The following is a 16,225-nucleotide window of genomic DNA, read 5'->3' as shown; positions in this document are numbered from 1 at the left end:
TTTTCCAAGTTTGTTTTCTCATATACAGAATGAGGCTAACATTAGCACCCAGCCTATAATGTTGTGCTAAAAGACAAAACACAGAGATTTAACACATGCCTGGCCAATCATATGCTCAATAATCATTAGTTGTTATTATTATTATTGTTATCTGCGGTGAGATTTCCAAAGGCTGGAGACCCTCAGCAGAGGAATGAAGGAATCCAGGGCAAGGTCACTACAAGACAGTGAAAAGGACTGCAATTTTTAACTTAGATTCAGAACAAGAAGAACAAGGAAGGGGTGGGTTCACTTTTGAGGGAAGATGGTAGAAAGTTAACCAAGGGAGACAGGGAATTACTCAGCTCTCCATAAAAGCCTGTCGTAAGTGAGGACGATCTTCAAATTATAAAAAATAAAATCAGCATCGTTTGGAAAGGAAATAGAAGCTCAATAATACAGAAGGAGAGTCAGCGAGCGCCTCTTTAAATTGGCTTTTGCCTCTAGACTCAAAAATGACATCAGAGGACATTCAAATAACTTGCAGATGTGAGCAGTGTCTGTAATATTGAGAACTCAGAACAAAATCTTTCCCAGTTTTCAGAAGGGGTTTGTATGCATGCGTGCATGCACATGCGAGTGTTGGGAAGGGGGTTTAGAGTGAATTCTGGGAATTGCAAACCACTGAGTTCAATGGTGATCCCCAATTAAACAGATGGTCTATGACCATTTAGAAAAGAAACACTTGACTACTTTGGGGTTCACTTGAAACAAGGTACATGAGACAAATCTCACTTCCTTTTTAAAAGGGGATTTACCAACTGGTGAAACTGGTGGATTTGTTTTGGTAAGGCAATTCATCCATGTATTCGGCATTTATTAATCACTTCCTGTGCCAGAGACATCAAGATGACAAAGGCCTGGTCTCAGAAGCAGCTCATATGGTGGTTGGTCAATAAGGTGGTGACCGGTGGCTGGCTGGTAATGACATTTAGCATAGTCATAGCTAGTGGAATAGTTTTGCCTGAAGCCTGCAGATTACTGGGTCAATGTCAATTCAGAGGGAGATCTTGGATCTGCTTTAATTCATGTCCTGTTCAATATTTTGATCAAAGGCCAGGTTCGGAACACCCAGAAGACATGCTTATCAAATGAGCTCATGGCAGAGTGAGGACGGCTACCTGCTGGACGGTGGAATTCTGATTCAAAATTCTGTTGGAATGAGCAACGCGGCCGGTAGTAAAATCTAACCCAGCTCAAGGCTGCACTAGGACATTAAGAACCAAGTTCCAATCAAGGGAAATAAAGCCTTAAAGCTGACTCTTGGGAGCAATAAAAATATGAAGAACATGGAAGGTCCAGGGGTGGGTGAGAGGTCCAGACGCCACATGAAAAGCCCGTGAATGGATCTGAGAAGCACTTGGAAAAACGTCTGGCACATAGTAAATGCCATTCACAAGTTAGCATTTATATACAACTAATACTAGAAGGCTCTCATCATCCTGCAGGGTGAATGAGTTTATATTCCCAGGGAGGTCACTCACAGCCACATTGACTAAGCTCTCCTACTCAGGGGTCCTGGCAGAGGAGAGGATGCTCAGTTACCTTCTCCCCAGGTGTGACTGAGATGCGCCATACGCAGTGCATGTGGGCGGAGTAGCCGTTGGGGTACTCGGGAGAGGAGAAGTTGCCCGTGCTATCTTGCAGGGTCTCTCCGCAAGCTGTCAAGGGAAGGAAATGACTGGGTTGCTGGCTGCACGTGCCCAATCCCCCCAACTTTCTGGCTTCCCTGCCCTGAGCCCTGGCATCCTTTGGGGGAGAGGAGAGAGTCTGGGATGGCCCTGTCCCTTTAAGATCCATCCCTTCTCCTTTCCGTTCTACCTAGTGCTGCAGGATGCCCTGTTGTCAAGGCAACATGGGTTCCAGAGTTAAGGTCAAGCTCCTTGGGGGGCCTCACTCCATCTCACTCCCTGAGAATCGCTCTGCACCCCCCATTTTCTGCTCCTACTGTCCCTCACTCTCACCCTCAGAAGATGGGTGGCTCGGCATCTCCCCACCTGATCCAAGCCCCACTTTGGGTCTGTAACTTGAACACCCCCCCTCCCTGGGTGCCCCATCCCCCGACACCAGGCAGCCTCAGCCTTTTCTAAGTCTCACAGCCTCAACCTTCTTGGCCCCAGGGCCTGCCCTCCACCCCACCCTGGCCTGTCCCCACCCCTGCCCCGACCTGGGCACTTGTAGAGCTTGCGGGCCTGGGCAATGTCCCCCTTGCTGAGCCGGGTCCTCTGGCCGATGGGAGGCTTCACCCCATTCACCTCGTACTTGGGAACGATGGTGTCCAGGAAGATGCCCCTGAGGAGGAGAAGCCCAGCCTGGGTGAGAGTCCGATGGGAAGGAGGGCGGCTGGCCTGCGTGCACCGGAGGTCACGACCCCGCAAGAGCCCAGACATTCCTCAGCAGGGTCAGGGAAGGGTGGAGACATCTCACCCTGTCATTACACTGCCCACTGACCAGCAGCCACCCTGCTCCGTGGCAGCCATACCACAGGGCCTGGGGGAGCCCCAGGAACGCTTTGGGAGGTCGGGGACATGGACCTAGGAGGCCCTGGGGACCCACCGGTGCTCCGGCTTAGTCTGGCCCAACTCCCAGCCCCGGGAGAGCTCCAGACCTCTAGTCAGTCATGTCTCAGCCCTGCCCGGCCCTGCTTCTGAGGCCCCCTGTGCTGATTCAGCCCTGACTGCACCTCTCCCAGGACTACCCAGGGCCAATACTTCGCCCTGCTGGCACGGGTTACTCCTGATGTCACGTGCGACAAGGCCAAAGGGCAGGCTCCACCGTGGCCAGACCAGACCCCAGGGACAGCCCCGCTAGCTCCTGATCCATCACTGTCCCCTGTCCCCTCTGTTCCTGCCTGCTAGGTCCTGGATGTTTCCATCTGGGAGGAGCAGGAGGAAGCGGGAGCAGGCGTCGCTCCACCTCCCCAGGGCCCCTGACTCACACCCAGCCGGGGAGGACTCAGCAGGAGGTGGGGTGGGATGTGGTGGGAAATGTACAGGGGGTGGTCTGTGGGTGCGGCAGGTGGGATGACCTCACCACCCTTCCTTGGTCTCTGTTCCCTCAGGTCTGGAGGCAGGAAGAGTGGGTCTAGAAGGAGTGTCTGAGGAGAGGGGGAGGGCCAGGGTCTGGGAGAGCAGAGACAGAGGATGAGGACAGAGCCAGGCACGGGAAAGGCCAGGAGGGGGTGCGAGCTGGGGTGCAGGGGGCTGGGGGGAGGCTGAGGAGGAGGAGGGGCTGTTTCCCACACTCTGCTAAGGAGAAGCTGGGATGGGGAGGCTGGGCCACTACTTCTGGGAGCTCTGGCTGTGATTTCTGGGAACCTAGGCCCAGGATAAAGAGTAGGTGTAGGGGGCTTCCCGGGTGGCGCAGTGGTTGAGAGTCCGCCTGCCGATGCAGGGGACACGGGTTTGTGCCCCGGTCCGGGAGGATCCCACATGCCGCGGAGTGTCTGGGCCCGTGAGCCATGGCCGCTGAGCCTGCGCGTCCGGAGCCTGTGCTCCGCAACGGGAGAGGCCACAACAGTGAGAGGCCCGCGTACCGCAAAAAAAAAAAAAAAAAAAAAAAAAGAGTAGGTGTATACGTGCTTGTGAGCTGGGGAGCGGGGCTGGTCCAGGGCAGAAGCCAGACTTTGTGCCAATCAGCCAATTACGAAAAGGCAGACCCATCATGCCCCCTTTGGCTGAGGGTTGAGAGGAAAAGCTCAGCTCCTTCGGGCGGATACGGGTCCGGGGCCACAGCACACCACGCGGCTGCATAGCAGCTGGGTTTCAGCCTCCGGGGCCAGGTGTGCCCAGTACTAGGTGAAGAACCCAGGCTCTGTGAGTCCCGGCCCTGCCATGGACCCACCGTGGAAGAGGACAGCAGGGCGGGCAGCACCCACGGGTCCTCTGCTCGGGGGCCGCAGCCACCCAGAGGCCCACCCTTGTCCTCGCCAAGGCCCCCAGCAGGGGAGGCTAGTGCGAAGCGGGAGGCCTACGGAGGGCGGGGCTGGGCTGCCCCGGAAGAGGCGGGGCCCCGTCGCTCACCTGGAGAATGTGTTCCGGGCATAATGCATGATACTGTCAAAATCATAGGTCTCCCCCAGGGATTCCACCTCCTGGACCTCCATCTTCAGGAAGTTATACTCCTGCCCTGCGAAGACCAGGAAAAGGGTGTGGGGAGGTGGGAGCGGGCGGGTCTGTGCGGGATGCAGTGCTACCTTTTCAGGGTGGGGAACGGGGTCCTCCTCCCTGCACTTGAGAGGTGCCCCCCCTACCTGAGGGTCTGGGCAGCTGCCAAGGGAAGCCTGGGGGAGGGGCGGGTCTCTAGAAGAGTCTGTCCAGCAGGGCGGTGGGGGGTGGGGTTGAGGACTTGCTGGAGGGAAGGCTCAAGGGAAGATGGGAAGGAGGTGCCCATTTCTAGAACCACAGGGAGATAAGAGCAGTGAAGAGTGGAGGAGGCCTGGGGAGAAAGGGAGGAAGCAGGAAGGGAGGGAAGAAAGAGAGCACAGTGGGGAGAAAGGAGAGAGGAAAAACCCCTTAGAGGACAGCATAGGCCAAGAGCGGGAGACTGGGGAAAAGTGAAGAGAAAGGCTGAGGCAGCATGGGGGATGGGCCCACCCCTTCCCACCCGCCACCCTAAAGGCCAGGGGGGTTCTGGCTGCTCCAGACAGCCCCTGTGTGCAGGACCTGGCCATGGCCTGGCCCCCCATCTGACAACTGATCTGCAGTCCCTGAGCTGCTACTGACAGGGAGGAGATGCTGCAGGGGAAGGGTCTGGACCCCAGGCAGGGCTGTGACTACCCAGCTGGCTGGGACTATAATGCTGAGTTGACCAAAGGCGATGGCTTGAAAGAGCAGCTCCCACCCTGACCAGGAGCCCTGGAGGGGCAGGTAGAGGCGCGTACCTGGCTGGATGTTCTCGCGCACGATGGAGACGTGGCGGTCTCGGTCGGGCCGCGTGTGTTCGTGCCAGAAGCCGATGACATGACCCAGTTCATGGACCACGATGCCGAACTTGTCACAGTTCTTGCCGATGGAGATGGCCTGGGGGCCCCCACCACGGCGGCCCACGTAGGAGCAGCACCTGGAGGGCGGGGCCAGCTCAGGGGGGCGGTCCCGAGCTGGGGGAGTGCATCCACTCAGGGGTCGGGTGTGGCTGCCAGGGGGGCCAGGGAGCGGAGGGGTTGGGGAGGGACCCGAGTGCGGGATGCCCGGACTGTGTGCTGGGGTCTGAGCCACATCCGGGGCAGCTCCTGGGGAGATGCCCCATGGCGGGAGGGGACAGATGACGCAGGGCCGTGCCCAGATGGGACAGCTGCAGTGCTCAGGACAGAACATGGGTTGGGGCAATGGCCGAGGGTACAGTGCCCAGGGGCCCCTGCTCACCCGCAGGGTCGATAGGTGAACACAATATAGCTGTCCTCGTCTGTGCGCTCCAGGAAGGTGACACAGGTGTGCTTCTCCCAGTGCCTCATGGCCTGCCGGAAGACGGCCCTCTGGCTGCCTGCCAGGACCAGGGAGGCCAGGCTGTCACGGTTGTCCAGGTGGGCCCACTTCCACCCATTGCTAAAGAGTCAGCCGTTCATTGGACAGGCAGAAGGCACACCACTCACGCCATCACGCACGACGGGGCTGTCCTGAGGCCAGGCCAGGGTGCAGGCTGCTCCCCACATGCCCGACATCATGCTCACCAGTGAAGTTTCCCCCGATGACAAAGGGGATGACCCCATCGGGCCACACGCGCTCTGGTCTAGACGTTGCTGCCCTCCGGCTCCGGGACCTGCTTCTCCATCTCCCGTGACTTTTCCTCTGCGGCTGCCCACTAGTGCTCTGACAGTTGAGGGTGGAAGAGTTTCCTGAAATTGAAAGAAGAAGGCATTTGGTAGCAAGGGAATGAAGAGCAAGAGGAAGCAAATTACAACTGATCCTCATTATCTAGGGATTCCGTATTTGCCCACTCAGTAAAAGTTCTTTGTAACCCCCAAATCAATACCTTCAGCTCTTTCATGGTCACTTGCTGTCATGCACAGAGCAGTGAAAAATTTAAGTCACCCAACAGGCATGATCCCAGCTGAGCCCGAACAAGGCGACAGGCTGCCTTCTTGTTTCAGCTTATACTGTAAATATCTTTTTCACGATCTATTTAATGCAACATTTTTTTGCATTTTGTGCTTTTTCTTGGTGAGTTTGCTGTTTAAAATGACCCTCCCCTTACCCCCCTGTAGTGCTGAAGGGCTGTCCAGTGTTCCCAAGTGCAAGAGGGCTGGGATGTACCTTATGGAGAAAATACCTGGGTTAGAGAAGCTTTGTTCAGGCATGAGTTACAGTGCTGTTGGCCATGCGTTCAACGTTAATGAATCAATGCTATATTAATTAAGGTGTCTTTAAATAGAAACACACATAAGACTGGGTTACGTATTAATGAGTTGATGAAAATGTGACCAGAGGCTTGCAGGAACCTAACCCTCTATTTCTCCTAGGAGTAATGGCTCAGAATTTGCTAATTCAGTGTTCGCAGTGACTTTATGGAATAACTGTAAGGTTATTCTATAACTCTATTCATAACTACCATGAACAGAGAGAACTGACTGTCAGTGAAAAAGACAACAGCGGTGTACTCGTTTCCGCAGACCTGCAGGGGACCTGAGACTAGGCAACAGTCCCATCTCAGCCAATCAACCTTCATATTTATGGAGCATGCAGAACTTGATGTCCTCTTTAAGTATTCCCAAGTACATGTCCTCATTTGACACAGTAGCTCTCTGGATGGACTGGGCAAGTGTCGCTATCTACGTTTGACAGATGAGGAAACTAAAGCCCAAGATTTGTGCAAAGTCAGGCGGTGGGTTAGTGGCAAGTCCAAGTTATCCAAATCTCCATTCTGCTTTCCTCTTGTCCCATGTCTACAAGTCCCCACTAAGGTCAAGTAAGCCTTGCTAGTTACCAGGCTACCAGGTCACCCTCCAATGCCAGCTGCTCTGTGGGGTAGTTTGACCTTTACTCCATGGCCTGCCCATGCCAGGATCCTCCCTCCTGTCAGATAGGACAACTGCCTGGCACCACCAGAGTGTGCCCAGAACAGGTCCCAGGTGAGAATCCCCCACCTGGGCAATGGGAGGGTTACCTGTGAGCAGGACCATGTTCCAGAGCGGTGAGAAGGCTGGAGAGAAACTAGACAGCCCAGGCCCTCAACCCTCCCATTCCCTCACACATGCACAAGTGCCAGGCTCATTGGGGTGGGGGTGGGGGGGTCCTTGGACCCACCCCTGACCCTGAAGAGCTTTGAGTCCAGCTGGGGAGAGAGACATATAAACACATCATTGCAGTGTGGTGCGACTTGTGAGATGCTAACCGTGTAAGCCCAGAGGAAAGAGCACAACGAATGGTGGCATGGTCAGGACTCGGGGATGATCGGGGAAGATTTCACAAGGGAAGCTCTTGAGATGGGCTTTAAAGGATGCGTAGAGTATTGCCAAATGGGAGCAGGAGAGGAAGCCAGGAGGGACTGAGATGTGCAGCGAAGAGCCTGGGATTTGGAGTGAGAAGGCTTGGGCTCCTGTCCCAGTTTTGCCACTGACTAGCTTTGGGACCTTGAGCATGTCACGTTACCTCCGTGACTCTTAGTTTCTGTACAGATGGTCTCTGACTTAGGATGGTTCTACTTACAACGTTTTGAGAGTATGAAAGTGATAACACACTCAGTAGAAACCGTACTTCGAATTTTGAATTTCCTGGGCTAGTGAGAGGCAGTGTGATCCTCTCTTGAGATGCTGGGCAGTGGCAGTGAGCTGCAGCTCCCCGCCAGCCACACCATCACGACGGGAAACAGCCCATACGCTTACAACCATTCTGTACCCAGACCACCATTCTGTTTTTCGCTTTCGGGACAGTATTCAATAATTATGTGAGGGATTCATCATTTTATTATAAAATGGGCTTTTGTGTCAGAAGATTTTGCCCAACAGTAGGCTAGTGTAAGTGTTCCGAGCACCTTTAAGGTAGCCTGGGCTGAGCTATGGTGTTCAGTAGATTAGGTGTATTAAACGCTTTTTTTTTTTGTTTTTTTTTTGCAGTACATGGGCCTCTCACTGTTGTGGCCTCTCCCGTTGTGGAGCACAGGCTCCAGACACGCAGGCCCAGCGGCCATGGCTCACGGGCCCAGCCTCTCCGCGGCATGTGGGATTTTCCCGGACCGAGGCACGAACCCGTGTCCCCTGCATCGGCAGGCAGACTCTCAACCGCTGCGCCACCAGGGAAGCCCCCCCCAAATGCATTTTTGACTTAAGATATTTTCAGCTTATGCTGGGTTTATCAGGATGTAACACCATTATAAGTTGAGGAAGATCTGTGTCTGTAAAGTGGGAGTTGTCCTGACCTACCTGTGAAGGTGTTTGGGGACAGTCAAGTTAGACCATGCTTTTGAAAGTACTTTGTAAACTGTAAGCAAAAAACAATGTGGGTGCTTAGCTTCTGGGTATGTCTACACTTGCCACTGCTCTGGGGAAGGGATAAAGATATCCCAAGGGAAGGCAAGCCCTTATGCTGGGTTGAAGCTCATGGCCTCTGTCCTGGGAGGGCCTGGCTGGGAACAGGGAGGTTCCTTGTTTTTCCAATTCTGGAACCCATCTCTGGGACAGAGAGGGGCCAGCCCGTACTGGGTGTACCTGCAGCATTGATGGAAGACCTGCTGGTTGCACGCTGTCTGAGATCCGCAGCCTGCTGCACCTGGAAGGCCCTCAAGTCCTCCTCATCAAGGGCGATGTCCCCAAGGAAGGCAGCTGGAGAGAGAAGAGGCCGGGGCGAGTCAGTCCCCCAACCCAGCACTGGAAGCCCAGCCCTGTGGGCACAGCCTCTGGCCCCAGCAACTGTAATCCTCAAGTGCCCTCTGACGAAGGGGAAGGGACATGGGGGCTTTGAGGATCTCTAGGGAGACTCATGATCATTTTTCAGTTGGAATCTCAGCAAAGCGGATGCCCACCCCCACCAGACTGTTAGCTACTGAAAGCCACAGTCGTGTCACTTATTCCAACATTCTTTAGCAAATGCTTAGTAAGCACCTACTGTGGGCCGGCGCTACTCCAGTGATTAGCAAGACAGAAGAGGTCCCTGCTCGCAGGAAACTGACCTTCAAAGAAACACAAGTAAACAAATACAGAGCTCGAGAATTCCAGGAAGGGATGGGTGCTACCAAGAAAATAAAAGGGGATGAGAGGACTGAGTGTCTACTTCGGGGGCCCATAACCTTAGCATTGTGCTGAGCATATGGAATTCACTTAACAAATGCCATTTCGATTACATTGAGGGGAGCGTATACTGAAGGGAGCCAGGACACCTGATGGGCTTGGAGGAAAAGGTTTAATAGTTCTCAAGTGATTCATATTCTGAGTCTCAGAGTCCCCTCTCTGGAGGAAGAAAGGCCTGGGGGAAAAGAACCCCCCTAACGGGACATTTTGATTTCTGGAGCTTCGGGGTGAGGTTTCCAGAGGGATGGGTTAAACAGTCTGTCTGCTTTTTGAGAAACAGAGGCCCTGGAGCTGAGCGCTTTGGAAGGAGCTCAGATGCAAGCTTCATGCTGGGCTGCTGTGGGGGAGGTGAGAGGCTGGGATGGAGGTGGAGCAGAGAGCAGCCTCCCCCCAGCTCCACCCACAGTGACATCTGCTTCTCATCCCAAGAGCTACACAGGCCTGGTGGGCAGCGTTACACAAATTGTTTTAACCTTGAGGCCTTGCACACAGGTTTCTCCTCCCCAGATGGCCCATTGGGTGAACACACACACACACACACACACACACACACACACACACAGTCCTACTCATCAACACAGAATCAGACACATGGGCCAGTGTTCCTCCAGACACACGGTGACATCCACAGCCATGCCATCAAAAACAGAGCTATAAAAGTCACAGAGACAACCCTGCACACACAAGCAGCACCCATACCACCCCTTCTGGTGGGAGGCACTCAATAACGTTTGTTCAAGTGAAGGATCACGTCGATATTCTTTGGGCTTGCAAACACGTGCCCCAGACACACACTCTTCTACAGATGTGACCTGGAGCTGGATGGGCAGAATGCGGGAGTGACTTTAGCAGTTATCTAGGCCAACTTTCCATTTTACAGATGTGGAAACTGAAGCCCAGAAGGGCAATGATTTAACTGAGACCATGTTGCTAGTCACTACAAAGGCTGGGTTTATAACTCATGCCTCCTGATTCCCAGTCCAGTGCTCACTGCACTGAAGTTCACCATCTTGCAGAACCCATATTCTAAATACTCACTCAGACACACACATCCACCAAAAAATACACACATCACAGACAGTCCTAAAACACACATGCAGAAGCTCCAACACACACAAACCCAACTGCAAGTTCCAAGCCCATTAAGCCTGTAATAGTAGCAATAATGACACCTTATGTAAATGTCTGTTGAAATTTATGTGGTGGTTTCCAGTTGACAAAGTGCTTTCATATTAATGAATTCATTAATCCTGGCCCACCAGGGACATGCCCATTAAGCCAAGCTCCACCCATACACTTGCCTAGGAGTGTCCCATTACAAACTCTTGGAGAGATAAGATACTGGCTAGATTCGAGCCCACCTCCCTGACTTGAGAGATCAAAACACTTGGATGTGAGTGGGGAAATGACTTGGCCAAGGTCACCAGCTGGTAGGTGGCCCAGAAGTTCTTCCTCCACACGAGAAAGATTCTCTTATTGAAAACATCACCCTTGGCGGCCTTGGCTCAGCAACTGATGGGATAGCAATACAAGGCGCTTCTCAGCTGACATGGAAGGGTGGCCTTAGCAAGGATATGGGATGGTAGGTACACCCCACGGAGGTGGTGGCGGGTCCTATGTGCCAGTGTTCATACGGGCATTCATGTCCCACGTGAATGCCCTCACACCTCTGCTCACTTTGCACCTTTGCACAGACGCTGCACCGCCAGGCTCACACAGCCACACCCGCAGACATCACCAAGTACACATGTGGCTGGACATTTAGACTCATCTTCAGACATAGCTGCAAACAGCAAGGTCTTTGGAGTCAGACAGACCTGTCTTTGAATCCCAGCTTGACTACTTCTCACTGACAAGTCATATGAACTCTTCTAAACCTCAATTTTCTCCTATATAAAAAAGGACCAAATAAAACAATCTGTCTCCCAGGATTACTGCATGAAATAAGGCATGTAAATGAAGCATGTAGCACAAAGCCTGGAGCATAGTAAGAAGCCATGGAATGGCCACTGTTAATATCGCCCCAATAGTAGCCCTATAATATCAAGTTCAGCTCTCTACTTTCAAGGGCATAGAGTTTTCACCCACACTGGCCTCCTGGCTGAGTGAAGTCCCCAGGTGCTCAGAAGCAGAACCTTAAATTCCAAGTACAGAGGCCACAGAACTGTGTTGGCCTGTGGGACCAAGGCGGTGTGCAGGGCAGGGTGAGCGGAAGGCGGGACACGCTCTGGGCTAGCCTAGACGTGGAGCTCACTGACAGCAGTGCCCTGTGGTGGGAATGTCATGACTGAAGAATGCGTGGGAACTGAGGGGGGAGGGGAGAGATGGGGGTTGGGCAGGAGAGCCTGATGGCCAGGAGCTGGGCCTGAAAGCCCTGTCCATTTGCGATGCCCTCCGGGGAAGCTAGGGAATCTGGATCCTGGAGAGTCCAGGATGCCCCTCCTTACCAGGAAGGAAGCCCTGGGTCAGGGTCAAGGTTAGGATAGTAGTTGTTTTCAACACAGGATCAAAAGTTTTTGTTTTGTTTTCCAGCTGTAAACCAGCCAGGAGCACTTATGGCTGCTCCATAGCCAGTACCCTGCCCCCCCGCATACACACACACACACCCGACCCCCAGCAGGAGAGGAAAGAAGAGAGTAAGCATCGCACCCTTCAGGTCGGCCTCCTCACTGCAGTCTCCTCCCCTTTTAGGGGGAGGGAGAGGAGCCTGGCTGGTGCGACGGGAGCCCCAAAGCCATGTGTACCAGGCATACTACGCATGTCCCATTACACAGATGCAAGCTTCTTGCTGGGGGAGGACATGCGTAAGCTCCTGCAAGTGTTTGCGTGTACTTAATCACAGGTGTACATTTACACACAGGTGCACATTTGCACATGCACTTACATGTACTCAGGGGTACCAACGTGCACAGTTGAACAGACTTGCCCATAAAGCAGGGGCACACCCACAAATGTGCAAAAAACACACTCTTGACTACTTCCCTGTGCAAGCCCTAGTGTTTTCAAACACACAAAGAACTACACATGCATACCCCATTTCACAGGCTACACCCCCAGAAGGAGAAGGGCACCTTTAGAAATGGAGAGGGGAGAGGAGAGAGAGAGAGATTAGCCGATTCCCCAGGCTATCCTCAGGAGGTAAGCTTCAGTGGCCTGAGGAGTGATACATTCGACTGCCTCCCCTCCCCCAATATCTTCTCCCAAAACCCCTGGAGAAACTAAAATTTTTGAGAGTTCCTTCTTCTGGGCGAGTCCCATCGGTCCTCCTCCATCTGGAGCCCAGGGAGATTGGGAAGACTTTTCCTGCTCCCTTGGGGCACCTAAAAGAGAAGGTGACTCATGGAGCAGGGGTATAGGTGGGTGGGTGACTCATTCAGCGTGTCTGGAGGGGGAATGTGGTCTGGCAAGAGAAGGAATTGTTTCTCAACCTCTGGAGCTGATAACCTACTCCTCTGAGGCCCCCTGAAGTCCAAACCTGGGCTACAAAGCCCCTGGGATGAGGATGCTGACAAGGGCTGGTGAGCTACTGGCCCACCTCACCTCCCCAAAGCAGACCTCTGAGCTGCCAGGTGAGGCTGAAGTAAGGTGTTTGCTGGCTCAGGAGAAGCCCTGGGGGCTTCTCTGCTGATGGGAGCAGCTGTGTCCCAATTCCTGCCTCTCAGGTCCCTCCCAGAGTCCTGAGTCATCTGGGGCAGCCAAATGGAACTGGGAATCTTAGGGAAGGATTCCCTTGATGGTTTGGCATCCCAACGTACAGGAAATCAGGGCTGACTCGCAATCTCCCTGGGAGAGAGAGAGGGCTTGGTGGAACCAGCTCTGAGCACACACAGGCCAGCCTGGCTTCCTGCCCATTGTTCTGGTCTTGCCCAGAAGATCCAGGCACCTCTCCAGGGTATCAAGGGTCTTAATTTTGTCCTTACTGCAACAGTAAACCATCACTCTGATGGTAACAGCAAGAGGTGACCTCAAATGAAGAGGCCCCGCTCTCCTGAGAGATCACAGGTGAGCCAGGGAGTCAATGGGGCTTTCATTCTTGGTCCTCGACGTGCAAGGAGGAGGAGAGGAAAAGGAGAGAGCTGGAGAGCATCAAGTGGGTAGAGGGAGCAGGAACAGCCAGGTGCATCCAAAGGAAGTAAAGCCAGACACGCCTGCCACTGCCACCTCCCGCATCTGGAGGGCAGGGCTCGGAGGGGGCAAGAGGTGAAGGCAGGAGAGGTTAACACAAACAGAGGAAAGAGCCTGGGGACCTGAGGCCTGAGGGTGTCGGTGTGGGGTCTTAGGAGTCAGGCCGGAGGGAGGCAGGGCTGCACCAGTCACACCCAGGAGGGAAGCCTGGTCTGACCCTGACTCTTGGCCTTGTCAGGCCCTCCTGGCCACCCTCAGGCCTGGCCCAGCTCCCCACGAGCCACGAGCTGGAGAACTTTCTCCAGAGTCCTCATTTGCAGTTCCAGCTCAGCGAGCCCCTCCCTTCCATGAAATCTGAGACTGGGGATATCCCTCCAATTTCCAACCCTAGTGAAATACATCAGATTGGCTTCCTACCTATTCTTTAAGACCTTGCCTAGCCCTCCTTCTCCACGAAGACCTCCCCAAACTTCCCAGCTTACTGTAATCACTGTTTCTCTGCCACCACCACCCAGGGCTGCAGAGGGGCAAGAGACTCCTTGAGCCTTTCGGGCTTTCCCTCCTTGGTTTGCGCAGTTGGTTATGTCCATGTGTGTCTTGTGCCCCTTTTGGACTGTAAGCTCCTTGAGGGCAGGGGGCATGACTTATAATTCTCTGTATCTCCCACAACATCAAGGCCAGGGCCTGGCACCTCTTAGGCATTTAGTAAATGTAGACCAGTTGGATGAATAAGTGACACCAGGATGGGGTTAGGGAGACACTCCCTTCTCCTGAAAACCAAGCCTATTCCCTCAGAAAAAAAATGAAGTCAGAGCACGAGGCACAGAAAACAGGGGGTAGGCCACTAACATTTATTTAGTGCTTACTGAGTGTTACGCTCTCATATGCATTTTATATATGTTCTCACATTTAATCCTTACCACCAGCTCTACGGAGAATCGGAGAATCATATTATCAGTTCCATTTTACAGGTGAGAAAAGCAAAGTTCAGAGATGATAATTACCATTCCCAAGATACTACAGCTAATGAGTTATGGGTCCAGGATTGACAGCTAGGTCTGCCTGCCTCCAAAGCCCACACTCTGTCCACTTAGCCTCATGTCCACCCCAAGCCCAGCGAGAAAGACGGAGGCTAATGTCTGGTTTGCTCACAGCCCAGCAGGGGAGGAGGAGGAAGGGCTGAGGGACTGGCTTTTCCTCCTCGCACGGGAAGGACTCTTATTCCTCCAGTTTGCTCTGATCCATCACCCAAAGAGGGGTCCCCCGGGTCAGGACCAGGGCAACCTGCCCCCCAACACCTCATGCTCCACACAGGCACTTCTAGAACTCTAGGCACTGTGCCACTGCCCTGGCTCTGGCTATTTGGAGACAGTCTGAAGTCAGAGGCAGGAAGTCGAGGAAAGGTTCTGGTATCTTATGCCCTGTGTGTTCTCTTGTCCCAGGCAGCCTGTTCAGGGTCATCCGATCAGGCAAACGGCTGGAGTGCATGACCATCTGGTCACTCTGTGTGGCGGGGCGGCGGCGGGGGTGGGGGGGATCCCTCTGGGCCCCGGAGGAGTGAAAGGGTTACACGGGGTCTTCATGGACAAAGAACACACATACACACACACACACACACACACACACACACACACACACACACACACACACACACACACACACACACACACACACACACACACACACACACACACACACACACACACACACACACACACACACACACACACTCTGGGGCCCTGACCTGGGCTAATTAGCCTCCAGTGTCTGTGGGACAGAGAGGACTGATATACAGTATCTGAGTTCTCTGTTTTTCCCCTTTCAACCCCACTTGGCCTCAGTAGGGTCCTCTGGCACACGGGCAGAAGTTAAGTCCCTGTCCTGGGCTGGCTTCTCTGACTTTGACAGCTGTCTCCGAGGTCAGAAACCTGCTGCCGCTGTGGGGATCATGGGATTCCCAGTGGGCATGATCTCAGAGGATCCCTTGAAAGACTTTCTTCTTCCACTTGCTGGGTGGGGGCCTCAGGAGACCTGCTCCTTGGAGATATAGGCCTCCCTGAACCCAGCGGGACAGACGTGCAGCCCCAGGGCAGCCTAGACAGACAGGCTGGAAAACACCAGTGTGCTGGAGCCCGGGATGGGGGAGAAGGGAAAAGTGCACACACACACACACACACACACACACACACACAGAGGAGTTTGGCCGGAAAAGTTTCCAGTAGAAGGAAAAGCCTCCTTGGCAGCAGGTTTCTCCTGGGACCCGGGCAGGAATCCTCTGGGAGAGACCAGAGACAGCCACGGCAGCTCCCACCAACAGCAGCAAAACTTCAGTCCCTAAAAGTCCCCCAAACTTCCCCCTCCCTCTCTCCCTCTTTCTTTTGTTCCCCACTGCATTGCCAACCAGGCAGCTCCCGGCTTCCCACACCGGACTGTCCTCCCCCAACCCCGAACCCTCAGCAGCCCGCGCCTCCCTCCCAGCCCCGGCCCGCCCGCGCCCGGCCCAGGCGCCCCGGCACCGGCCGGTGGGGTGGGGGGCGCCTACCCGCCTTGCAGGGGTCTTTGTAGTTGAGGGGCTCCGCGTCGTCCTCCTCCCCCAGGTCATAGGTGTAGTCGGCTAAGTCGAGCTGCCGGCCCGGGCGCGCGAGCAGCAGCAGCCAGAGCAGCAGCGGCAGCGGCGGGCGGGCCACGCCGGGCATGCTGGCGGGCGCGGCGGCGGCGGACGCGGTGGCGGCGGCGGACGCGGTGGCGGCGGCGGCGGCGGCGGCGGCGGGTCGCGCCCGGACGCGGGAGCGGACGAGAGGGGAAGCGGAGGACTGGCGGCGAGGGGAGGGCGCTCCCGGC

General features: G+C 54.5%; 1 protein-coding gene across 2 annotated transcripts in view; it reads right to left on the bottom strand.

Annotated features, from left to right (window-relative positions):
* BMP1 (bone morphogenetic protein 1) overlaps positions 1-16,103 on the bottom strand; it is a 40,578-nt gene extending 24,475 nt beyond the window's left edge. For both annotated transcript variants that reach the window (XM_060102501.1, XM_060102503.1), the window contains exons 1-8: positions 15,927-16,103; positions 8,681-8,794; positions 5,708-5,872; positions 5,403-5,520; positions 4,922-5,100; positions 4,062-4,167; positions 2,207-2,331; positions 1,585-1,700 (exon numbers count right to left, since the gene is read on the bottom strand). In XM_060102501.1, the coding sequence (XP_059958484.1) occupies positions 1,585-1,700; positions 2,207-2,331; positions 4,062-4,167; positions 4,922-5,100; positions 5,403-5,520; positions 5,708-5,872; positions 8,681-8,794; positions 15,927-16,080 (1,077 nt within the window). In that variant the 5' untranslated portion in view covers positions 16,081-16,103. The remainder of the gene's footprint in view (positions 1-1,584; positions 1,701-2,206; positions 2,332-4,061; positions 4,168-4,921; positions 5,101-5,402; positions 5,521-5,707; positions 5,873-8,680; positions 8,795-15,926) is intronic.
* Positions 16,104-16,225: the final 122 nt, after the last annotated feature.

This window comes from Mesoplodon densirostris, chromosome 6 (assembly GCF_025265405.1).
Source record: "Mesoplodon densirostris isolate mMesDen1 chromosome 6, mMesDen1 primary haplotype, whole genome shotgun sequence".
In the NCBI taxonomy this organism is placed as follows: Eukaryota; Metazoa; Chordata; class Mammalia; order Artiodactyla; family Ziphiidae; genus Mesoplodon; species Mesoplodon densirostris.
Note: the sequence above shows the minus strand (reverse complement) of the source record. Positions and strands in the feature narration are given on the sequence as shown.